Source organism: Halichoerus grypus, chromosome 6 (assembly GCF_964656455.1).
Source record: "Halichoerus grypus chromosome 6, mHalGry1.hap1.1, whole genome shotgun sequence".
NCBI lineage: Eukaryota > Metazoa > Chordata > Mammalia > Carnivora > Phocidae > Halichoerus > Halichoerus grypus.
This window is the reverse complement of record NC_135717.1, coordinates 5,848,408-5,874,798: the sequence shown is the minus strand read 5'-3', so window position 1 is coordinate 5,874,798 and position 26,391 is coordinate 5,848,408. Positions and strand designations below refer to the sequence as shown.

General features: G+C 50.1%; 1 protein-coding gene across 15 annotated transcripts in view; it reads right to left on the bottom strand.

Moving 5' to 3' along the window:
* Positions 1-1,227: 1,227 nt before the first annotated feature.
* Positions 1,228-26,391, bottom strand: part of TRRAP (transformation/transcription domain associated protein) — a 111,773-nt gene continuing 86,609 nt past the window's right edge. For 13 of the 15 annotated variants that reach the window (XM_078074328.1, XM_036064852.2, XM_078074336.1 and 10 more), the window contains 12 exons: positions 26,158-26,258; positions 22,040-22,241; positions 20,696-20,860; positions 19,163-19,253; positions 17,661-17,860; positions 16,047-16,308; positions 12,421-12,646; positions 11,304-11,521; positions 8,957-9,141; positions 4,689-4,892; positions 4,407-4,601; positions 1,228-2,258 (listed from right to left, as the gene is read on the bottom strand). In XM_078074328.1, the coding sequence (XP_077930454.1) occupies positions 1,974-2,258; positions 4,407-4,601; positions 4,689-4,892; positions 8,957-9,141; positions 11,304-11,521; positions 12,421-12,646; positions 16,047-16,308; positions 17,661-17,860; positions 19,163-19,253; positions 20,696-20,860; positions 22,040-22,241; positions 26,158-26,258 (2,334 nt within the window). In that variant the 3' untranslated portion in view covers positions 1,228-1,973. The remainder of the gene's footprint in view (positions 2,259-4,406; positions 4,602-4,688; positions 4,893-8,956; positions 9,142-11,303; positions 11,522-12,420; positions 12,647-16,046; positions 16,309-17,660; positions 17,861-19,162; positions 19,254-20,695; positions 20,861-22,039; positions 22,242-26,157; positions 26,259-26,391) is intronic. The other 2 variants (XM_078074335.1, XM_036064862.2) reach the window with 1 other exon arrangement.

Here is a 26,391-nt window from a genome sequence, read left to right as displayed (position 1 = left end):
GGGGAACCTGGGGCACACGCCATGGGGGGCCCCCATAAACAGACCCGGTCTCTGGCCTCCCCGCTCCAGGTGCCCGACCTTCCCACTTACGGATGGAGCGCAGAAGGGGCAGGACCTCCACTGAGGAACACTCTTCTGCCCTCGCTGTTCCAAGGCTGGTTTTCCTAGAAAGCGGGGGTAAGTGCCGAGGGCGTGGTGTGAGCGAGCCTGGCCCAGAGCCCGGGGCCCTCAGTACGCCAGCCTCCCTCCAAACACTGACCACACGAGTCTGCCACGCCCGGGTTCCGCAGCTGACTCCCCCTCTCTGAGCTGGGAACCCCTTCTCTGTGAAGTGGAGAGCCCCCCCTTCAGGGCTCAGGGACCACCTACCTCCCAGGACCAGTGACCCGTGCAGCAGCCCCACCTTGTGGCCACCCGCCACCATCGCCCCTGCTTCCCAGGCACAGACTGGGACACCACCCTACCCCAATCCTGTAGGGTGGTCACCTCCCTTGGTCGCCTCTGCTTCTTCAGGCACATCTGGTTACACCCCTCAGGCTGGACTTTGTGGGGACACTGCATGACATCAGCTGCAGGCTTCCCCCCGTGCTGGCCTGGGGCATCGGGGGACAACGAGGGGCAAAGGCAAGGCCTGGGAAGGGCTCCGAATCCCCGCCCTGAAAGGGGTCTTGCCGGGCAGGCCCTGAGTTGTGGGAAGGCGTCCTCCTCGCAGCAAACGGAGCACTTCCCAGTGGAGCGAGTCCTTTTAAATTCAGAATCCCAGTTTTACAACGTGGGCCGAAGCCCCATCCCGCTTCTCATCCTCGGACACTACGCCGTGTGCTCAGGAACCCCCCACCATGTCCTCCAGGGCAGGCTCTTCTGCCTTGTCCGCTCCGCCCGCAGGATGGAGGAGGCCAAGCTGGGGGGACGAGGCCTCCGTGCCGCCCGCCGTCCCCCCGCCGTCCCCCCGCCCCACGCACACAGGTGACCCGGCAGCAGCCCCGAGGCGGGGAAACCAAGCCCAAGGGACCAGATTCGAGGGCATGTTTCCTACCGTCAGAGTCGGGACCGGCCTTCCTCGTCACCATCGCAGAAGTTCCAAGCTGAGACCCCTCCCAGGTGTCATCTGCTCGTCACCAGAGAACCACTGAGTGTGGCTCCTGCCGGCCCCGGGGCTCGGTCCCCGAGGGCTGAGGAAACACCTCACAGAAACAAGCATTTCCACACACATTAAGGGATGACACGTCCTTTTATAAAATATTTATTCTAAAAAAATCACACTGTACAAATTTAGATAGAACATTCTCAATGCTCCTATTTATAAAAATGTGAACATAACAGACTGGAGTGAACCGACAAACTTCTGTGGCTCTTTTCTTTTTAAATTAGGCAGGAAAAAAGTGTTTTTCCAAGTACAATGATAGTAAACGTGTCGAAGGCGCCCAAGAACCAGCCGATGAAAAGCGTACCATTCACCTGCCGCTCCCAGAGCTCACGCTCTCCCAGTGGGTCTGAACCCACACGCACAGGACAGGCGTTCCCACGGGGTGAAGGAGGCCTTGCTGACCCGCGTCAGCCGCTCGCTGAGCTCCCAGAGCCGGTTCCATACAGCATAGAAGTTTGTGCTGAGAGAAAAGCCAGCACGATTTGTTCATAATTTCCTGTTTCTCTAACAAAGTGGGTTTTCTGTACACTTGTTATAAAGTCTGTACAAAAGCACAAAGCTCCTGTGAGGTGTTACTTCTGAGTTAAAAATGGACGACAGAGAACCGTCTTCTACAGTTCAAGCTGTACATTCACACAGAGGGAGAAACACGATAAAAAATTCACGAAGAAATTCCAGGCCGGGGAATCCTGGTTTCTGGAAGGGGACCGCAGAAGCTCGGACGTCTCCGCTCTGCCCTTGCTGACGGCCCGGCTCCCGTCCCGGGCGGGCGGCGCCCCTCGGGCCACGTCTCCCGCTGCCGCTGCGGAGCCCAGGCCGAGGGGCCTCACAGCCACGGGTGCCAGGCGGGGTCCATGCGGCACAGGTTGTCCAGGCTGTTGGCGGCGGCCACCAGCGTGTTCACTTTGCTCTCCCCGCCTTCAAACTGGGCCAGGTTGTGCAGGCGGGTCATGATGGCCGTGACCGCTTTCTGCACCAGGGACACCAGCTGCTGGCTGTCCATGTTCTCAGGCTGCCCAGCGGCCGAGAGTGGAGAGGAGGTGTCCTCCTGCGTTTTTTTGTGCCAAGCGATGATCTCGTCCCGAAGCACCGTTTTCAGAATGCCGTCCACCTGCAAGAAGAGAGAAGAAAATGGTGCTGGCTGAACCAAGCACAACCCGGAGGGGCAGCTTCCTAACGAGGCTGGGCCTGGCCACGGCGAGCCACGGCGTCCAGGGCCTCGTCGATGCACCAGGGAAGCCGCCTGGGGTCCAGCAGTGGCCACAAGGCATAGCCTTTTGGTCTGAGCAGGGCACACGTGTCCCATGGCACCTGCTGCTGACACACTGCTTCCTGGTGCCAAATGTCTGTTTCACTCCACGCATCTGAGCACCTGTCGAGGGGCCTGTTCCCAGCACTGCAGCCAAGAGTGAACAAAACAGAAACACCAACAGCCCCTTGCCCTTAGGGTGCTTTGCTCCTGACAAAGACATGCCCGACATTCCCTGTGATGATGGGCACTGAGCAGAAACAGCAGCTGAGCCGGGCTCGGAGCAGTTCTGGGGGAGGGCGGGGTTGCTGGTGACGAGGTCACATTTGGGGTGAGACAGGAAGGAATCAAGGACGCAAGGCATGTGGCTGTCACACGACCTGTTTCTCGGGCCAAGGAGAGCCACCCTGGGCCTCCGCGTGGCCACAGCAGACTCTGGGTTCTAGCCCCAGCTCCACCACTTCTGGCCTGGGTGGCCTTGGGAGAGTTACTTAAGCCCTCTGTGCCTCAGTTTCCCCATTTATATACAGGGCATAGTAACAACAGAGCCTCCCAAACGTATTTTTAGAAGAGATTCCCATACAAAATGGTCTACATTTTAGCCAACCTACAGGCATTCTCTACATTTAGGCTGTTAGGAAATTTGGGTCCAGAGTTTGGAGACAGTCTGATTCCTTCCCATCTACGCTGCACTGTCTACACAAAGAGTAAAGCATGGCATTATCCAAGTTGTAACAGGCCTTTGAAATATGAGGAGCCGCCTGCATTCTTTTTAGTTTCCAAATAGATGCCATTCTAAGGACTGCCCTATGATTGCTTCCAGGAGTGTAACATTTCAATCTACGTGAGGACTTCCTATTTCAAGCCTTACGCCGCAGGTAGGTGACCGTGAACTCGCTGCAGCAGAGCACACACTGCTCCTCACGGAGAAATCCCGGGGCCATTTTTACTCATGTTCATACTCATGCTTTCCCCAAAAAGCACTCCCCACTGATGGACACGTGCAACCGAGCACTGAAAAGCACAAGACGTGTATAATGTAAAGTCTGCGTTCCCAGTTAAGCAGTTAGCTAATAATTTTAAAATTTCTCTGAGTAAACGCTTTTGGAAAGCGACAGGTACCTGAAGGCCTCTTGAGACACAAACTGCTCATCAGTGGAAAAAAAGAAAAAAGAAAAGAGGCACAAGTGATCTCTCCAGTTAAAAGAAAAGTAACCTGCGTTCAGTCCCCAGTTGTGAGGAGAGAATTACTCCGGTGGTGAAGACGGGCTGGGAGTGAGCGTGAACTGGATTCGAATCCCGGCCTGTCCTCCCCAGTGGCCTGAGCGCCTTCCCTGCCCTCGCTCCCCATCTATGTACGGCCTCCCGGAGCATCTGACGGGAAGCCGCCCAGCAGCCAGGGACGGGCGGCCGGGGGAAGGCACCGGGGCCCCTGGCCCGTCACTGCGACAGAGCCGCCCCGTGGCTTCCCGTGGCCGAAGGTGTCCTGGGACTCCAGGGTGTGCCTTGCACGTCACAGCCCTTTAGGCCCCGTAACCACAGCGCGAGTAAGATGGGCGCCATCCTGCAGACAACACCTCTGCCCTTTTATTTTTAAGTAATCTCCACGCCCAGCGCGGGGCTCGAACTCACCACCCGGAGATCAGGGGTCGCGAGCTCTACTCACGGAGCCAGTCAGGCGCCCGTCTTCCGCCCTTTTATAGCGGAAAGATTTATATACACGCAAAACGGAAGGCAGCTTTGAAACCAAGTAAACAAAACCTACGAGCAACAGTCATTGCTGGGAAAATCATCCAACAGAGGCTTCCAAGTCCTTTGTGTAAAACTGGTTCCTCAACATCCTAAATGCTTTCAGACAACAAACATTTTGAAACACTTTTTCCAGAAAGCAGCAGCTTGAATTGCGCAGCAACAACGGGCTTTCTCCCCGCTTACTAGCCGACCAGCAGCCTGTAGGCCGCGCGGTGTTTGAGCGACCCCGTGTGCGGTGCACCAGCCATCGTGGCCTACCTTGAAGTTGGGCTGGGCGAAGCACCGGGCCACGGCGATCATGGAGGCCGTCAACGGGCCGGAGACGCCGATGGTGGTCAGGAATTCGGAAATGTTGGGGGTGAGGCGGAAAGGGACGGGGCGGTTGGCATCCAAGTCTCCGGTTGCATCGTTTATATCAAACCGAAAGTAGGCCACATTCAGTTTGCCAGTGTCCTAAACACCAGAAGGAGACAGTCTCAGAACTCACACAGCACGATGCAGACGCTGAAGGAGAGGCTCTGCCTGGTGACACCCAATTACCTGAGCGATCTGTAACATCTCGGGGTTGAGTCTATTCAAATGCAAGACGAATTCTGCAAAGCCAATGAGTGCAAGCTGGATGGTGAACATCTTCCGGAACGTCCAGTAGTCTGTGGCGTTGGGGAACGTGTGCAGAGCCCACTCTTTCAGCATGCTGCGTGGCACCATGTTACTCTGAACTTCTTTGAGGATGTCTCGAAGGACCTGAAATGACATGTCACTCCACCATAGCTTCCCTCAAACTTGTTTTTTTTCAAAAGGAAAACTCTCAAATTGTAATTTTGTACTTACTTGGCACCAATAGAGTGAATTCTGTTGACAAATACATATGTGATGTCGTTTGACTAAACACGGGGATGTCAATTTTCCTCTAGGGCTCAGGTCATATGCTTAAAGCAACAAGAGAGCCATCGAATAAAAGCCTTAGCTGCATGATGTGTAGTATTTGTTTTACCAAGAATTTAGATAAAATCCGAATACTGTAACTTGTTAACTACAGAATATACTAAACCACTTTACAAAAATAACAAACGAATAGTTGGATACCAACACTTCACACCTAAGACTACTAAAAACAAAAGTCTTATAAACTGAAGGAGCTAGTTTCTTAAAGCAGAGCAGATGTTACACAACACTTCACACTGAATTTCAGTGTTTCAAACACCACAAATTCAGAGACAGTCTCAATAAAAACTTTACTAAAGTTAATTTAGTTCTTGTTAGACCAAATGGTAAAGGCACAAGGTCTATTCTGGGCTAAGTTCTACCCATAGAGAAGCCACTAGAATGCAGGCCCTAAGCAACCAAGAACCACGCAGACCATCAAGAACACTAGCACAAATCATAAAAATAAACTTAAAAAAAAACCAAACAAAACATTTTCATATAAACTTTGGAAAATTTTTTTAAATTCTGGAAATTAAAGGTTTACAACAATCTGAGTAGCTTTTAGTCAAGAAAGAAAGGCTGAATCTTAGTGACAGTGAGCTTTGCAGCAGTTTAATTACACTATTCCCCTCCCCTTTTACCCACCTCCACATTGGCCTTGAAAACCAACAACTTTGCAACCATGGCAGCTGTAGAAACCGGCAGCCTAACAGCCACTGGCATGGGCAAATGTGTTTAGTGAGCCCCCCAAAACCTCATCTCCAGAGAATTATCACTATTTAACTGGTCGCTTCCTAAAAAAAGCCCCATTCATTGGGCTTGTCTGTTGGACTGAACTCAGAGTTCAGTCAGTGAGGAGCATCCTATTTCAATTGAAGAGCATTTGCTGAAAACAATCAGTGACAACCATTTAATGCTGCAGATGCCCGAGGCAGCGATACCAGCTGGAGCACAAAAGATGAGGGCAAACAAGAGGAAGAGCTAGGGAATGAGACGACCACAAGAGGCTTTGAAAAGCTTCAACATATTCCTAAGAATCTAGAAGATCACTTGTATGCTCATGAGAAACCTCAGAAAGCCCTATGCTCTCACATGCGGTTGACCGTGAGACTACATAAACAGGAAGTGAAAGCTAAGGCAGAGATGTAAATTACTTGGACATGTTGAAGGCACCCCCACCACCACACAAACAGAGGCCCTCAAAAAGGGGGAAGACTTACTGCTTCAAGGAATTTAAGAAAATCTCTGTCAAATCATTAGCTAGCTGAGCAGAGATTTCAATGGCTGCACATGACAAAAACAGACTTTACAAATTAGTCCAGGAAAGTCACTAAACAAACAGCAACAATAACAAGCCTTGGGGAAAATTATCTGATTTCTAGAGTTGTCACCTATTATTAAAAATATCAATTTCTCAACAAAAAATCATTAGAAAAGCAAAGTAACAGAAAAACAGAGCCAATACACAGTAAATAAAGTGCAATCACTTACATCCAGAACATACAAAGAATTCTTAGAATCAATAATAGACAAATCATATAATTTAAAAATGAGCAAAGGACTTGAATAGACATTCTCCAAAGAAAATATGCAAATAGCCAATTAGCACATGAAAAGCTGCTCAGTATCACTTGTTATCAACCATAATGAATGAGAATGACTATAACCGAAAAGAATAATAATTGCTGGCAAGAATGCAGAGAAAAGAGAACCCTCATACACTGCAATCACCTGGGAAAATAGTTTGGCAGTTGATACAATGTTAAACATAAAACTTACCATGTGACCCATCAATTCTACTCCTATGTATATGTCCAAGAGAAATGAAAACATACGTCTATACAAAAACATATACACGAATGTTCACGGTCATTAGCACTAGTCATAAGTCAAAAAGTATAAATAATCCAAAAGCCCATCAACAGACCAACAGATAAATTAAATGTGGTATAGTCACACAAGGGAATATTATTAAGCAATAAAAAGGAACAGACTACTGATACATGCTATAAAATGGGTAAACCAGGAAAACATTATGCTAAGTGAAAGCGAGCCACAAAAGGGCACATATTGTAGAATTCCTTTCGTATGATAATGAAGAATAAGCACATTCATGAGACCGAAAGATTCGTGGTTTCCAATGTCAGGGGGCAGAGAAGAATAGGGAGTACAGGTAATGGGTATGAGGCTTCTTTTTGGGGTGATGAAATGTTTTAATTTTTTTTTTCTTAAATAAGCTCCACGCTCAATGTGGGGCTTGAACTCCTGACCCTGAGCTCAAGAGTCACACGCTCTACTGACTGAGCCAGCCAGGCGCCCCTGGGGTGGTGTCAACTGCACAACTCTGTGAATATGCTGAGAACGCTGAATTGTACATTTTACTTTATTGTATTTGGGGGGGTGGAGAAGGAGAGACAGAATCTTAAGCAGGCTCCACGCCCAGCACGGAGCCTGATGTGGGGCTCAATCTCTCAACCCTGAGATCATGATCTGAGCAGAAATCAAGAGCTGGATGCTTAACCAACTGAGCCACTCAGGGACTCCTGAACTGTACATTTTAAAGGGTGAATTTCCTGGCAAGTAAATGATGTCTCAATAAAGGTATTAAAAAAAAAGCAAAGGATGAAGACGCAGAGTTAGTAAGGAAACAAGCTAGGGTACAAAGAGTAAGGGGCCATGACACTGGCCTGTTCTGTACTGTTGTCAGCATCTCAGGCTGGCCCAACAGGACCCCACATGGTCTCTAACCAACCATCACCTTCATCAGTCATACGGCCGATTATAAAACACTAGGAGACCCTCATGTCAGCAAATATTCGCAAATGGAGGTCATCAGTTTCCACAGTCAAAGGCAAATGCAGCCTGAAGAATACGATCCATTCATCTCCCACGAACACGTCAGAACTGTCCTTGGTCCACAGAGTGACCAGGCAGTGGCCTGGGACCTGATGAAGCCGTGACGCCAGTTCCCAAGGGAGGCCACAAGCTCTGTCCATAGAGGGACTGCACGCAGGCAGGAGGCTGCACCAGACCCCAAGGCCTGGACTGCCTCAGGCCCTGCCTGTGCCCTGAACACTGCCTAGGCGGGCAAGACGAGCACCTTGTGGCCTCCATCTTGCTAAAAACGAAGTCTCCCAGGTCTCGGACTAACTGAAATGCTGACATGAGGATCCCCTAGTGTTTTATAAACAGCAGTGTGACTGATGAAGGTGATGGAAGGTTCAGCTTAGAGACTGTGTGCGTGGGGTCCTGCTGGGCCAGCTAGACCTGGACGGATGGAGACAAGGACGCAGCTTCCAACTCCATGGCATCTCGCCCAGAAACTGCGAGGCCCTCTCGGAAGGCACAGGAATGACCACAGTGGCGTCTGGGGAGCAGGCCAGGAGAGCTGCCTCTTGGTGATGCACACGATCCCGTACAAAACCTCCTCATCCAGACCCCACACCTCCCCTACTTCCTGCCAAGGGCAGGAATCTGCAGGCGGGGAGGGCCCTCTGTCCAGGCCTCCTGTGGCAGGCACTGTGCTCCCTGCCAAGCGAGTTTCACCTCCCGACACAGCTGGGCCGACATGTCTCAGCGCTCACCGCTTTCTGTATTTTAGGAAGTGTTTACGGTACAGATACCATATGTTACCTAACGCCCCGGCAGCAAACCCGATGAACGGACTATGCAGTGGATAAATAGCCTCACGTCCCTTAGACCAAGTTTGGCCACCAAATGAGCTTCCCCTGAAGTTACTCTGCAGCAAATGTCACTTCATTAGGGTCCATGGCCACCTAATTTCTACCACCTCACGAGGCCAAGGAGGGAAAAAGACACCTCTCGGCTGCCCGCGAGGCTGCACGTGGCAGCTCGTGCTCCCAACCGCCCCAATTCGGTACCTGGTGGCTGGCCTGGGTCCCGCGCGCCTGCACCGTGGCCAGCCTGTCATAGTACCGGGAGATGGGGTTGTCGTGCTCAATGCCCTTCTTGGCACAGCGCTGCTTGTAGATCTCCACGAGGGAAAGAGAAGAGGGGTTGTCCTCCACGAGGCGCATCTGTGGGGACACCGCCACCACGCGCGGAACTGGGGAGAAAGGAGAAGGCAATGGGAGCAGACCGAGAGAACACGCCTGGGCAGCGCTCGACCCCACTTCCAGGGCTGTCCCTGGAGCAGCTCACTCAGCCCTTGGTGAGCAGAGGACGGGGGGCAAGTCGGAAGTCACACACCGAGTCCTAACTCGGCACATGGCAGGAAGCCCGACCTCCTGGGTGACGGAGCCTGAGCTGCCATCACCTTGTGATTAAGACACAGGGGAACAGAAATTCTTTAGAAAGCAATCTTCAAAAAACCTAGAGACTCTGCCAACGGTTCACTCTTTAGAGGCCCTCCTTCACCGGGGTTCTATCAGCAGAGTTCAATCTTCCCCCTCACTCCACGGTGCGTGTCGAGTGTGGTTACGTTAACCTGCCTTCCAGCGTCGGGATGGCTGGCCCCCATCTTGGGGAAATTAGGAAAATGCTCCAGTCCTTTTCTGTGTTCTGTGGTTCGGTGACGGGAAGCTCCCAGAGTGAATCTGATCGTTCCACCCAGTTACTTCGTGGAGCTGTACTGAGAGTGAGGCACATTTGGGACCCCGATGACCACTCTCGCACTGGACATGCCTTTTATGAAGCGGTTCACCTCACATGCTGATAACCTCCATTGGGACCGCACTTAACTAGAAAGTGCCGGGCGTGCCCGCCCTGGAGCCAGACAGCCCGCACTCACATCCCAAGTCTGTTTTCCCAGTGATGTGACCTCGGGAACGGTCACTGGACGTCTATGAACTTCAGTTTCTTCATCTATAAATAAAAGTATAACACGTACCCCATAAGGTTGCTGGCAGACTAAATAATACTTTAAGGATATTAGATCAAGGTAATATTACTAAGACTTTTTTTTTTAATTAAGCTCTACGCCCAATGTGGGGCTTGAACTCATGACTCCAAGATCAAGAGTCATATGCTCTACCGACTGAGCCAGCCAGGTGCCCCTGAAGACATTTTGTTGAAAATATTTTGTAGAGAGCTGAGAAATTTCCTGAAGATAGCAAAGAAGGTAGCGAAATCAAGCTTGTCCAGCATGGGGTCACAGCAGCAAGCTGCCCGGGTGCTGCTGAGTGGTCCAGCGGAAGCTGTGGAGTCCCTGTGCCACACCAGCCTGTCCCTAGGCCGCTAGGACTGCCTGCACCCGCGCTGGGCATTCACGCGTGATTCTGGCTTCTAATGAGCCTAGAGTGGATTCGGCCTAATGTCTGTTAATGCACGACTACTAGCTCGCTGCCAAGGCGTCACCCCACCAAGAAATTCCACAGTGACTCGAGGGCACCTATTTGAACTGTCATTTGATGCTGACCAAGAGTTTGCTTCTTTGGAAAAAGCAAAGAACCATCTATTACCCCCAGATGTGATCCACACTATAAATCCCATTACATACATGTTAACACGCATACGGTTTTCTATGGACTCGTTTTTGAGATCTACTTCTTACTTTGGGGTTGTTGAACTTAAGGGTAAGAGATTTTAGGTCAAAATGGGTTGGATTCTTAGTGGTCAGAAGAAAGCTCCATACGGGACTAGGTAACGTGCATTACAATGGGCTTCTAACCTCAGAGATTAGATGCTAAACTGTTTTAAGTGGTTCTCTTCTCTGAATGACAGATGACAGCTCACCCCTGCCCCCATTACAGACAGAAATGGGTCACTCACGAATCACCCACAAGTTGGTATGGAAACCCCTTACTCAGAGGCTGCTGGTCGCCGCGTGACCAAGATTTCTAGGGCCTTCACGGGGCTTCTCGACTCTCCCTTGCGCTGCATTTCCTGCCGGGAAGGCACGTTCCGGCCGTGGCCACTCGGTGCAATGTAAGCTCCAGGAGTCTGTCAACACGCTCACACCACGCTCACACCACAGCCTGTGCTGAGCCCACGTTTCACCAGAGCACGGACGGACTCCCGGGCAGGGACAAACAGCCGTGGGCGCAGACACGGCAGCCCCTTTGCCAAACCAACACTCAGGAGACACTTGTCTAGCAGCGAGGAGCCTAACGGCTGGGCAGTGGCTTCTTCTGGGAGCAGGGCCCTCATTCCAGAGCCTTTCCTGCTTGGTGTGCGTTGGGGCACTCTCAGCTCCCAGGAGACGGCACACGTGAAAACCCGCAAAGGCTGATGGGAGCGGCCGTGTACCCCAAAGGGCACCTCTCCTACCTGTGAAAAATAAGTGCCTCTTTGTGGTTTCCTTCCTCTTCTCCAGACAGGGGTTCAGCAGCCGGAGCAGCTGCAGTACGCGCTCCTCTCGCCGGGACTCGGTCAGGCAGGCGTCGTTCATGACGAGGTACGGGTAGATCTTGCCGTTGTGGCCGCGGATGTAGAGTCTCCGGGCTGCAGTGTTGTGCTTCTGCACGATCTCCACCCTGGGCATAAACCTACCCAAGCAGGCACACAATGAAACACCAGCTCCCCGAGCCCTCAATTTCCAGTCCTTTTCTTTGAGAAGAAAAGGGAACTTTACAAGAAGGGCATCCGGAGTTGCCGCAGCCAGACTCCCGCAGGTACAGCCCCCACTCTGACAAGGTATGAATGGCGCGACACTCTTCTATGATGCAGGGAAGACCCCTTGGCAGAGGGGAAACGCAGAAGAGAAGAGGACGCTGCAGTTTTAAAACGATCAGCCACGGGGTCCCTCTTCAAGAGCTCAAGGAGCGCTGCCGATTGGCTCTGAGCACCCCAGCTGCAGAGCTGGGGCGGGGGGGGACAGGTGCCCCGGGAGCGAGCGTGAGGACTACACACCCTCGCCCTCACCGCCCTCCCGTGGGCCAGGGAGCAGGGACGGTTGGCCAGAGGGGAGTCACATCTGGAGGACCAGGAAACCCGATTCTGGATGCACGAGGAAGCAGACTTCTGGGTCTGATTATGACCATCTGTTACAGCACTTCCGACATTTATAGTAAGATATAACATCTACTCTAATAAATCTTACAACTGTCCAATTCTGTTTTGAATACTGAGCTTTAGAAGTTTTATGGACTGGGTGACTTTGTCCAGTTCCGTGGGGATTCAGAAAAGGTTCTTTTAGAAGCAAAAGAAACACAAGCTTGACTCAAACAAGACATTTCCCCCATCAGTTAGGACAGACCCTTCAAGTGCCTCATTCCTGAAATCCGAGCACAATCTCCCGTTCTCCCATTTCAGGGGCAAGGAGAGGAAGGGGGGGGCGGGAATAAGCCTGGACGGCTGCACGAGGTCTGCCCTGAGGTCTGTCCCGCGGCGGGCTCGTCCGGGGCGGTGTGTATTGGCGACTAACTGCCACGCTGGGCTCACTCACCGAGCAATCTTGATGTAATAATGGGTCGGCTTGGGCATCAGAAACTCCCCTGGAATTTCTACTTCCGCTGTCTGTGCTGAGAAATTGCTCAAAAACCGGCACTTCTCTTCTATGAGGAAGAACTTTGGAAGCTGCTTGGTTTTAGCCTCCAGGATTTTGATCCACTTTTTCAACTTAGAAATAAGATTGTGAAGCTTCATGGATCCTGGAACACTGAAGTCAAAATCTTCAAAATAAAAAATAAAATATAATTAAAAACAGTTTTAATCATCTGGGCTATCTGGAATTCACTACAAGATCATGCTCAAAAGCCTCCCAGGTAGGAAACAGGCATGATTTTACATCTTCTAACCTGGAGCAGAGAGTATCTCAGTCCCTGTCGCTCTTTAAAGTGTAAGTTGAAACCTGAGTGACTGGTCTACCAACCCCGAGACTGGAGGAGGGAAGGCGTGAACCGCCAGCAGGAAGCCTCACCCCCAGTCACCACAGGTCCCGCGGAGCCCTCCGAGGGGCCCCAGAGCCCACTGGGCCATCCCTGAAGGTCAGTGCCCTCCGCCCACCGGCAGCCCCGCCTGAGAGCAAGCCTCACACCCGGGAACCACGGCCCTGTGCCAAAAGCCAACACAGTAATTAACTTGAGGCTAAAGGAGAAGAAACCAACCCCGGCGAATACTAAATTATAAATCAGTTCATCAGAAAAAATTAAGGCAAGGCACTGAAGTGACAAAAATGGAAACCATGCCCTGTTCATTTAAGCAATTAAAATACTCCTTATTGCTGTATATCTCAGATTTTACTGAGACTCGATATTAAAAGGTCAATTAAACTGAAAAGCCCTTCTTTAAAAAAGCGCCAGTTCCACACAGACGAGCACCAGGGGTCAAAGGGGCTCTGAGTTACTCCAACTTGCTGGAGCCCGAAGGTCAGGATAAGCCGAACCTTCTCTGTTGCAAATGGAGCCCGTGGAAGCCGCGGTCCCCTCGCTGACAAGGGCCGGGATCTGGGACGTGGCAGGGGCCCTTGCACTCAAGCGGAAAGGCTCTGTGGAGCCTCTCGCGGGCGCTCTTCTGCAGACTCAGGTGGTGTGGGGGGAGCCTGGTGCAGACTCCTGCCCCCAGTCCTCACTGCGTCCTCCCCACCGCCCCTCCAGGGCTGCAGCAGGCTGGGCCAGGGCCAAATGCAGGGAAAGTGAGCGGGGGTCAACAACGTGCATGTGGAACCAGGGGCCGGCGGAGGCCCCATCAACACCCACACGGCGGCCCAGAGGGGCCGTGGCCATCCAGACGCCAGCGCAACCTCGGCACGCCCAGAAGCACGGCAGTCAAGGTGCTCAACTGTCCATCAGCACAGACACCCCCTTAGCCCTATGGCCGCACCCGCCTCTGCCCTCAATCCCCAACTCCTGGCCACCACTAACCCATTCTCCACCTCCATCCTGACGTTATTTTACAAATGTTTCCTAAGTAAGGACCATGTAGTAGATGTCCTTTCGAGATTGGTTTTTTGCACTCAGCATGATGTGAGGTTCATCCAGGTTGCCCTATCGCTAACTCCACGAGTATGGATGTGGCACACTTTGCTCATCCATTCTCAATTTGGTGCTTTTGCAAATAAAATGGCTGCCACGTTCATGTTCAAGTTCCTGCATGTACGTTAAGTCCTCACTCCCTGGGATAAATGTGATGTACTGTCTCTGAATTTCTTCCACCTCCTTATTGGGGTGGGAGTCAGCAGCCAACAGAGGCGATTCTGCCTGAGGATGGAGGTGGGGTAACTGTCCTCTGTTGTGTGGATGGGAACGCGGCGCTGAAACACAGAGCCGGTCCTTCCTGGGAACGGAGGGCCAAGAGGGGCTGTGGAGCTCTGAGTTACGTACGAAATGCCCAGGCTTGGAAGAGGGTCAGAGCCTCATAGCGGTCTTCCTTCGAGTTTCTGGTTCTGTATTTTTTTATACCAAAATCCAAATGACTTGTCTCACTCTGAATTCTCTATTTCAGACTACATTTGATTTAATGAGTGGACATTTTAAGATAAAGACATACTATCATTTCCCTTGAGTAAAACAGGATAATTTCCATAAAATTCATCTCAGATTTTTCCTTTTTCAGGGAATAATGACCAAACACATCATGTGAACGTCACAAAGAAAAAAATCTAGGCGCGCCTGGGTGGCTCAGTCGTTAAGCGTCTGCCTTCGGCTCAGGTCATGATCCCAGGGTCCTGGGATCGAGCCCCGCATCGGGCTCCCTGCTCAGCGGGAAGCCTGCTTCTCCCTCTCCCACTCCCCCTGCTTGTGTTCCTGCTCTCACTATCTCTCTCTGTGAAATAAATAAATAAAATCTTAAAAAAAAAAAAAAAAAGAAAAGAAAAAATCTAAGATGATGGAAGCGCTTCAGTGGAAAAAGGTGTGGAGGCTCATATTTTTTTGTTCAAAGAGCATCTTCTTCAAGGTGTGAATGCATCGGGGGAAGCTCCTCGACCTTAAGGCGAGTCCAGCGTTACCTTTAATGTCCCTCTCACACCATACGGGGAGGAAACCCGGGGCCCTGGGGCTGCCTGGAATGACAGCAGGACACGCTGTATCTCACACGGATCAAAAGAAAGTCATGGCTGTAGCTGCAGAGCATCCTTTGCGATTAGCGGGATAAATATTTTCTTTTACAGGATTTCAACCTCGTCTACACAGCACATATTTCTAGCTGTGTTCTCTGTGATACGAGTTCTTAAAAGATACTTTAAACAACTAACAATGTGAACCATTATTCTATGGCTTAGTGTATCAGTATAGAAAGAATGTTCTGGAGACAGTTATAAAATTTAGTAATTAAACTAAAATGTTTCTTTTAGCAGGAAAATTGACCGGGCAAATCTTGTTTCCCATGATGATCACTCAGGGGTTGACACTGGAGACCTAAAGGCCTGCAGAAGTTCCCCAGGCGGCCAGAGAGATGCTCTGAGAACTGGGGCTCACCTGGGCTCAGTGGGGTGGTGGTGGGACACGGGTGGCAGGATTGCCTGCACCCAGGGGACACGGTGGCCTGTGTGTGCTCACGCTGCGGGAACCAGGGCCCCTGTCTGGCAGGTAAAGACTGAGGCCAAAGGAGCTTGGACTCATCTGCCACCGATCACGCAGAGCTGGGGCCAAGATTCACGCTCCTGGGCGTCTCAGAAAACGCACGAACCCAAACCAGGGGCCAGTAATGACGATACAATCTCCTTGTCTTTCTGCCACCCAAATCCACTATAGATTTGAACTCTGTCACATTGAGCCCTGTACCTTTGAGCCTGTCTCACCTCCCACCATTCAGTTTTCCCACAAAAACCAAGTGGAGGGAGGGACGGGAGAGAGTAGGTTCAGCCTGAAACCCTCCTCTTCCTAACACCCGCCATCCCCTCCCGCGGGGTCTGGCTCCACATCTTCACCCTTCACTGGAGTGAAGGTCTGGGCAGCCCCGAGCCGCTGAGTGTCACAGTGACCTCATGATCGGAGTCCGCATCTTAAACGGAGAACAGCAAGCTCAGCCAGGACCATGCTCACGAAAACGAGGAAGTAACAACTAGCTGATTGTTAAAGACAGAGGAAGAAGAGTAAACGGAACCTTCTCTGGGTTCAGGAAGGGACTCACCGGTTGTGAACTGGCCCTTCAGCTTCTGGAAGACGGGGTCCTGGGCGGTGGCCTGTGCCCGCCTGGCTAGAGACTCGGAGGCCGCACTGGAGAACATGGTCGAGACGTTGGACACGTTCTCCAGGCCCACCCCGAACGTGCTCACCAACTTCTTGACGAAATTTAGAGTGTGGGGGGTAATTTTGGCATCGGACACGGCTCCGCTTTTCTCAAATGCAACAGAGTAACACTTCGCCAGGCCCTGCTGAAGCTGCCTGAGAACCTGGTGGGGAGAGACGGGGACAATTCACACAGCAACTCTCCAGGCCAGCGACCAGCCGACCGCACAGCATGGGCCCAGGACGTCCCACCCCCACTCCCAGCACACGGGGTAAAATCAGTGAGGACAACACAGAAGCCACCTGGGCGCGCCACGCCATCGGCTGCGCTTTCAACCATGAGGACCACGTGTCCTCAACATTAAAACAAAAAAACCTCCACTTTTTTTGGGCATACACCTACCCTTCTGTTGATTAACGGAGGGAACACTGTCTATGCAGACAGCTTTGAAGTCACAGCTGCCTGTCCGCACGCACACATCAAGCAACAGTAACACAAGGCCGCCTCTTGGCCAACAAGATAAACATCTAGATAATAAGGGCTCATCCTTTTGTCATCAGCTTATGCAAACACCATTAAGGAGAAAACCTGGCGGCTGAAAAGCTCCCTGAAAAACTCCGTTATCTACATCACAGCCACTGCTCACACCCACCCCCTGCCGCTCACACCCCACCCCCACCGCTCACACCCACGGCCCCTCCTCACACCCACGGCCCCTGCTCACACCCACTGCCGGCTCACACCCACGGCCCCGCTCACACCCCACCCCCGCCGCTCACACCCACGGCCCCTGCTCACACCCACTGCCGGCTCACACCCACGGCCCCGCTCACACCCCACCCCCGCCGGCTCACACCCATGGCCCCGCTCACACCCCACCCCTGCTGCTCACACCCACAGCCCCGCTCACACCCCACCCCCGCCACTCACACCCCACCCCCGCCAGCTCACACCCACAGCCCTGCTCACACCCCACCCCTGCCGCTCACACCCACAGCCCTGCTCACACCCCACCCCCGCCGCTCACACCCATGGCCGCCGGCTCACACCCACGGCCCCGCTCACACCCCACCCCTGCCGCTCACACCCACAGACCCGCTCACACCCCACCCCCGCCGCTCACACCCACGGCCCCTGCTCACACCCACAGCCCCTGCTCACACCCACTGCCGGCTCACACCCATGGCCGCCGGCTCACACCCACGGCCCCGCTCACACCCCACCCCCGCCACTCACACCCACTGCCGCTGCTGGTTAACTGGTATTAGGTGGTAGTTAATTACAGCCCACAGACGTGAGCACAGTAAGCACGTTGAGGCCAGAACTGGCTTTCTCAATTTCATCTTCTTCAGGCATATCCTGCTTCAAATATCTGAGGCGACATTAGTATGCAGACATCAGCTACCTGCTCACTCCACTGTTCAATTCGACAGCACAGAACACAGACACAACCAGGCAGCTAATCTGAAGGGAAGACAGCCCACGGCACACGGACGACAGGTTCCCTCCACATACCTCTTCGTGCCAGTTTTCTCTGAACCAGACCATCTGATCGACGATGCCTTCCAGGGAAGACAGAAGGGTTGGGTGGAGCTCTCGCTGCATGTGCATGATTCGGCTGCAGCGCCACATGGGTGCTGTTGCTCTTATGGGCCCTGGATCTGATGCAGAATGGGACTGGTTACCCACTGAACTTGGCTGCTGCTGTCCAGAATCTGAGAGTAACACACACAACGCCAATGTCAGCGCAAAGCTGGCCTGATGCGAGAGCTCGGTGCTCTAGAGGACCCATCGGCCAAAGGAACGCTGGTTCCTGCAGGCGTGTTAACACATCACGAGACCGGTTCCCCAGGGACTGTGGGAGCCGCCCCGGCTCTAAGGAGACGTGCGCTGAGGGGCTCGGGCACAAGGAGCGCGACTGCCTACGACCTGGCCCCAGACGTTTCAGTGAAAAGCAGAAAGCGTCACGTCGAGAGAGAGAGAGAGAGAGAGAGAGAGAGAGCGAGCGCACAAACAGGGCCGTGTGCTACGTGGTGAACTGAGGTGAGGGGGCGCAAGTGTTCACTGTCCTCTCCTAACTTTACTGTAAGCTTGGGCATTTTTTAAATGTTTGGAAAAAATATTTCACAATACATTCCTTGCAGATAGCTCAGAGAATCTAAAAGTAATTAATGAGCGATCTACATTTTTTCATCTAGGAAAGCCCAATCGTGTGTTAAAAAGGTATTTTTAAAAAATACAGTCAATTGCAGTATGAGAAATATGTTGTAGAACCCAAATGCCCATTTCTCTAGCTCTGGCTCACTCGGAATAAAAACACCCTAACTTTCAAAGGACCCAAACACCCATCTACCTAGGTAGACCCGTGAGGCCAGAGCTGGAACGTGCCGTGCGGTCTCCCGACCAGCCCAGCTCCTCAGAGGGGGTGCTACCATGCCCAGTGGATCAGGTCACCTTCTCACAGAGTCTTTGGCCTCGAAGCATGAACACCTGGGTGTTAAAAATGGCCTGAAGCAGATGGCGCTTTAACGATTTACAAGGTACCATGTGTAGTGGGCAACAGAAACCACTGATAAGTTACTTCTTACATATGAGGACTATTCAGGACAGATTAAAACTCTTCTATCTGAGTGAACCTGGTAAGAATGATTTCTATGCTGATTCTTCTGACAGCTGAGAACATTATAAACTAAATGACATACATAGTAAATGACGTTTATACTGTTTACCAGCATGCATTATTAAACTTTGTAGTTTTCCAAGGCTAAAAATTTCATGTATTTTTCCTACTTATGGACTAAATCACTTAGGTAAACCAACACCCTGTTAAATCACAACCACGGAGAACCATCGACTTGCTTCAGAGATCAGGCTTGGCCTCCCAGCCCTACACTGTCCTCTCACTGGCTAAACGTAAACAGGCTGAGGACAGGAGTGTCTACAGCCGTGCAGACATGGGATGCCCCCACGGACTGAGCCCTTCGTGGTCTGGCCAGCCAGCCCCGCCTGAGACATACCGCTCTTGTAGCGTTCCCGCTGCTCGATTTTCAGGGTCAGGTAGAGGGTCCGGATGGGAAAGTAGACCGCCTGGGGATACACACGTCCAACCTGCTCAGAGACATGGGGCGTAAAGAGCGCTGTTCACCACTGTGCTTCTGGAAGATGACAATTTGTACGGAAAGTAACTGTCGCCACGTGTAAATGGGCTGGGGTCTCCGTGTGAACCAAGGAGGCCCATACTGTACCACGGGGCTCGTCCACGAGCCCAGATTAAACAGTAGGTCAAATACCTGGTTTACCTCTAAAAGATCTGAGAAAGATCAACATGGTGCACGCCCACAGTTCTCCCTGGGGGACTGTTAATGACAGAGGAACCACACCTGCCTTTGATTCAGTAAATCTGAGGACAAAATGCACTGGTCCCCGGATCTTACTCAGGCAAGGAACGGGAAAACACAAAATGACACTAGTCAGTCTTTATACTGGGCGCCATTCACTGGGAACTGGAAACTGATTCTAACTAACTGACAAATAGGTTCGTTACTAACTTCATGTAATTGTAACAAGGACAAAACTGAAAATTTTGTTTAAGGTAAGACACACCAGTCTTACCAAACTGGGGTTTTATGGCTTCTTCAAAAGGCCTGAATAGCTACTCTGATGTTACTGCGACCCTTCCAAATGCACCTATAACAAGACGACAGGAGTGGTATCTAGCTCTGCCACGGGCCACAGGAAGCTGACTAACATAAAGAGAGGGCTGATGAATGGTGATTCTACCACACAGACCGAATCTACATCCCAGCAGGTAAACTCCAGGCAAAATGCCAGGACCCAGCACATCGCTGCAGCCTCTCAAGGGGAAAAAGAAAATCATTTCTGGGTACAACGTGGATAATGCATCACGTGCAAAGAGCAAAGTAAGCTGGACAGACAGAATGATGAGCAGCATGTTCCTAAATGCTTGGTCAGGACGCTCTTCATTCATGAGCAGTCCGTCACAGGACTAACTTTACAGAAACACGGTCACAGGCACTGTATGCGACACAGAACTGCCTCCGAATTCCCACCATCCGCGTCCTTCCTCTACCCATCGGGCTCCTCACACGGACGGACAAACTGAAATCATCCCCATCCCCAAGGCACACAACTTTCACCCCGAACAACTGCATGAGAGGTGAGGAGTGAGAACTGCTACGATTACAAGGACTTCAGTCCAAAGGGAAGCTCTGAAGAGCTCCGGCACTGATGAGGGGAAATCGGCTACAAAGTATCCATCACATACACATTTCACTAATTCAGAGTATTCACTAGCAATTTTAAGAGAACACCTGTCTTACTTGCATCTTTATGTGGCAACATATGCAAAGAAACTGGCATCTTAATACTGTTACGATCTAGCGGATTATCTCGTTTCCAACCCTGGATTATTTCGTTCCAATCACTTTTAATTGTGCTTTAGATCAAGTGATGTCTAAGTGTGTACAGCTTCCCACGTGTGAAATGAAGACGTAATTTTCTTGTGAACAAAGAGACCCTGTTGCTCCCACCTGGCTAATAAGGTTCAGAAGCAGCTTTCCCTCGGAGCCGACCAGGCAGGTGAGCAGCTGCGGGATCCAGGCCAGCCACTGGATGGGCGGCACGCCGATGCAGTACTTGTCAACGGCATCGGCCAGAGTGTTTTTGTCGTCATCAAAGCTCAAAAGCCACAGCACCTAAGACAGAAGGAAAATCCCAGAGGTGAATGGAAATTCTGAGGCCCTCCGTCAATGACTTTTCCTCAACATTAAAACAGGACATAGAACAGCCTTGCTGGCGATGTGGGAAAAGGGGTACAAAAGGGCCAAGGACATTGTTAAACTTAATGTGTAAGTCGTACAAACAGATGAGACCCCAAATGTGAATACAGTTCTTACCTAGATGAGACATTACCGCCAATCACTAACGACCCAACCTAGCGACCCAAGGGCCTGCCAACCTGCTAATTCACACTCACGACCTCCCCAAAACAAAATGGACCTCTGCTAAAAATCCCTGATGACCACCACCCCGGAATGAGGCGGCCACAAGCTGGCAGCCTGCTGTCCACGGATGTCTGAAACGACTACATCCAGAAGGAGGCAAATTCGGGGTCAAACATTTAGGGAGCTTCTCTGTGTCACCATAGCTGGTGTGTTTCTGGAGTTGGCTTTAAATACTAGGTGCTGATGTTCATTCCACATCTGGACATTAAGGAATTCTAAGAAATCTAAACCTTTAATGGGACAAAACAGAAAAGGAGAACAACTTTTTCCTAACTTTTCTGCAAGGATGAATTCTGGGTTTCATTTATGTGTTTCCTGAGACACGAAAGAGGGCGCAACACCGAAGAAGGAATGTCAGTGTTAAGCAGTCACCTCTGGGCAGGTGCGTGTCAGCCGCCGGCCCCGCCCCCCGCGCTGCGCTGGCACAACCCGGGGACAAGAACGCCAGCGAGTGTGCAGAAACCCTGTGATCCCATGTCACCTGCGACTAGCACTGAGCAGCTCTGGGACTGGGGGCACCTCCCCTGCAGGTGAGAGGGGAGAATCTACCAGGTGTCTGGCGGGTGGGTTCTCCTGGCAGCGTCCTCTTCGGTCTGCAGGAATCTCTGTCCAGGGTGAGGTCCCACAGAGAACGCTGGACTGAGTCCCAGGACTGACTCCAGGCACGGTTTTGCTGCTTCAAAGTCCTGGGACCCCAAGTATGTCAGGCCTCTGTTTTCTCAGCTTTCAAATGGAATTGTGACAGATCCCACGAAGAGTGACGGAAACGGACTGGGCAGGCATGAAATAATGCCTCACCCCCAGCACGGATCGGGCAGAAGCTGGCTTCTCGTGCAAACCGGAAGGCCACCAGTCGGCCCTGGGTCTCACCTTGGCTAAGTATTTCCTTGACTTGCTCTCATTCTGATGCCGGCACGCGTGCAGGTAACAGGTAATGGCGGACACGCCCAGATGCAGCTGCCGCTCCTTCACGAAGATGTTCTCCAGATAATCGCCCCACATGGCCCATGCTTTCACCAGCACGTCATGCATTTGCACGGCGGCAGAAAATGCTTTGTTTGCTTCCTCAGATCTGTGAGGAGGCAAAATCAAAACATAATTTCTTTTTTAGGTGAGCTTCACATAACATAAAATCAAGCATTTTAAAATGAGTAATTCAGTGGCATTTAGTACATTCAAAATGTCATACAACCGCCACTCTGTTAGGTGCCAAAACACTCTATTGTCATCCCCAAAGAAAACCCCATACCATGGAGCAGTCACTCTCCATCTCCCCCAGCCCCCAGTCCCTGGGGACCACCAACCTGCTTTCTGGCTGACGGACTGACCTCATCTGTGCATCTCACAGACAGGGAATCCTGTATCATACATGTGACCTGTTTCCGAGATTCACCCATGCTGTAGCAGGTGTCAGGACCTCACTCCTTTTTACGCCTGATACTGTTCCGTTGTGTATCTAACCAGGTTTTGCTTATCCATTCATTTGGGTGGTTTTGACATTTTGGCTACTGTGGACGGTGCTGCCGCCAACATTCATGAGCAAGAACCTGCTTGAACACCCGTTTTCAATTCTTCTGGGTATATACCTAAGAGGGGAATTCCTGGGTCATAGGGTAATTCTGTGTTTAATTTTTTGAGGAGCTCATGAACTATTTTCCACAGTGGCTGCACCACATTACTATCTGCAAATGAGAGAGTTTTACATCTTCCAACAATGTACAGGACATAAGAGAACTAGATACTCATATCCCTCGTGATTATAAATGCAAACCAAATCCAACAGCACATGAAAAGGATTACACACTATGACCAAGTGGGATTTATCACAGCAACGCAAGGTGGTGGGTCAACATAAAAAAAAAAAAAAAAAATTCAACCCATGGGATGCATCACATTAGCAGAATGAAAAAGGAAAACATGATCATCTCAGCTGGTGCAGGAAATCCAACACCTTCTCATGATAAACACACTCAGCTAGGTACAGAAAAAAACTACCTTAACATAATAAAGGTCATACAGGAAAAGCCCACAGGTAACATCTTACTCGATGGTGAAGGACTAAAAGGTTTTCCTCTGCGATCAGGAACAAGGCAAGAACTTTCACCACCTCTACTGAACTTACTACCAGAAGTCCTAGGTAGGAGCAATTAGGCAAGAAAAAAAGTAAAGGCATCCAGAGTGGAAAGAAGATGTACGACCATCTCTTACAGATGACATAATTTTATACACAGAAAACCCTACAGAATACACACACATAAAACAGAGCAAATAAACATTTGGCAATGTTGAAGATGTAAGAGCAATAGACAAAATTCAGTTGTATTTTCTGTACCTTAGCAATGGAGAATCTGGAAATAAAATTAGGAAAAAAATGTTATAGTAACATCAAGAAGAACAAAATATTTAAGAATATATTTAGCATAAGAAATGCAAGACTTGTACACTAAAAAATATAAAACACTGTTAAATGACACAAAGATAAACAAGTATCTTATGTTCGTGAACTGGAAGGTTTAATATTGTGAGGACGGCAATACTTGCCAAATTAACCTACAAGATTCAATGCAATCACTCCAATAGCCTCTTTTGCAGGAATGAATAACCTAAAACTCATGCGGAACGTCAGGGATCCCAAACAGCCAAAACAATCCTGAAAAAGGATAAAGCTGAAGAGCACTTCCCAATTTCAAACCTTACCGTAAAGCAACAGTAAGCGATACAGTGTGGACCCAGCATAAGGATGGATGTACATCAGTGGAACAGAGCTGAGTGTCCAGAAATAAACCTTTATTTTTCTGGTCAGCTAACTTTTCAAAAGGCTGCCAAGGCCCTTCTAATGGGGAAAGAAGTCTTTTCTACGACTGGTGCTGGGACAGAGTCTATACACATGCAAGAGAATGTATTTGGACCACTGTCTCCTGCCACATATAAAAATTAATTCAAAATGGTTGAAAACCTGACTGCAAGAACTAAACCTGTAAGACTCTTTGAAGAAATCACAGGAGTAATCTTGTGACCTTGGGTTAGGCGAGGGTGTCTTAGCTACGACACTAAAAGTATGAGCAACCCAAGAAAACAGATAAAACCCAACTTCAAAATGAGAAGCTTTGTGCGTTAAGGGCACTGTCAAGAAAGTGAGAAGACAGCCTGCAGAAAGTGTGAAAATGTCTGCAATCACACACCTCAGAGATACATCCAAAAGTCTAAGAATTAGAGCTGGATGATAAAAAGCCAAATAGTCCAACTAAAGAATGGGCAAAATAACCGAATACACGATGCTGTCGACAAGACTTGCAAATGGCATAGAAAAGACGCTCAGTACCACCAGTCACCAGGAAAATGACAATCAAAACCTGTGAGGCCCCACTTTATCCTCACGAGCACAGCTACGGTCCGAAAAATAGAAAGTAACAAATGCCGGCAAAGACGTGGAGAAGCTGGAAACCACATACACTACTGGTGGGAATGTAAAATGGCATAGCCATTGTGGAAAACCATCTGGAAGTTTCTCGACAAGATAAGTAAGTACCATGACCCAGCGATTTCACCCCTAAGTATATACCCAAGGCTCCCACAAAACCCTGTACGTGAACATTCACAGCAACATTACTCACAGGAGTCACACGTGGAAACAGTCGAAATGTTCACTGACTGCTGAGTGGATAAATAACATCTACACACACACCGTGGAGGACTGCGTTCTGACACCTGCTAGGGCACAGACGACCCCGAGAACAGACGACCCCCGAGTGAAAGCAGCCAGGCGCAGAAGGCCACAGACTGTAGGATTCCATTTATTTGAAACGGGCACAACAGGCACATCAGAGAGACAGAAAGAAGATCAGCGGTTGTCAGGGGACAAAGGAAGGGGAAAACAGGCAGTGACCGCTAACAGGTACGTGGTTCTCTCGGGGGGGATAGAAAGGTTTCAGAATGAGCAGCTAGTGATGGTTGTACAACACTGCGGATGTCTACGGCCCACTGAACTGTACCCTTCCAAATGGTGCGTTTTAGGTCATGTGAATTTAAAACGTTAAAAAATAAAAAAACCTTTTTATCTTGACAAAATCACTTCCTTATTTAAAATAAGCTAAAAATGTGACCCCTTTTATTGAAAATATGAAAAGTGAGCTTTACAGCTCCACGTAAGGCAATGAGCAGCATCTTGTAAGCGTATCTCATTTGTGTACTTTTCACAAAATTTCATCTGATGTTCGTTTCTCTAAAACAGGGTTTTGTGACCTTTCTCTGAAGGGCCCAGACAGTAAATGGGTTTAGGCTTTGTGGGCCGGACAATTTCTGTCACAACTACTCAACTCTGTGGCTGTCGTGTGAAAGCCGCCATAGAGCCCGTCAGTGGGGGTGGGCCTGTTCCCAGACCTCGTTCACAGAGACCAGACGCCGGCCGGGTTTGGTCTGCAGGCCACAGCCTGACCCCCTGCTCTAAAAGAGGAACTATCTCCATAAAAGGAATCAAATCAACTCTGGTCCAAAATGTCATGCTGCGAAAATGGGGAAATGAATCTATGCCATCAGCAGTCCTATGTTCAAAAGCAACTCATTTTTAAAAAGCGTTTTTAGGGGAGCCTGGGTGGCTTAGTCGTTTGGGCGTCTGCCTTCGGCTCAGGTCATGATCTCAGGGTCCTGGGATCGAGCCCCGCATCGGGCTCCCTGCTCAGTGGGAAGCCTGCTTCTCCCTCTCCCACTCCCCCTGCTTGTGTTCCCTCTCTCGCAGTCTGTCAAATAAATAAATAAATAAAATCTTTAAATAAAAAAATAAAAAGCGTTTTTAAGTCCTACCCATCAAACTGGCTTATCCATCCGCTGTAAGTTACTATCTTCACAGAGACAGAGTACATCAAGTCTCACACCTGACAACCATCACCAAATCATACCGACCTTGGGCTGGAGCTTCACACCGACTTCAAGTTGTAAATAACTATTAAAATAATATGATGAATTTTTCTCCTTCTGTATAACATACATACTTGTTGATCTGAGCCAAGAACATTCCCTTCAGTGCGTAAAATTCAGCTGTCATCTCTTTTGTAAAGTATTTCAAGTTTGTAGATTCAATCACTTCAAGACCCTGTTTAAGAAAAAAAAAAAAAAAAGGTAGGGAAAAAATTCTTGAAATTCCTAGACAATGGTGTTAAAACTGTATTACAATATTTATCTAGGCAGTAAGCCCTAAAGGTCACTGACAAGTGCACTTGAAGTTG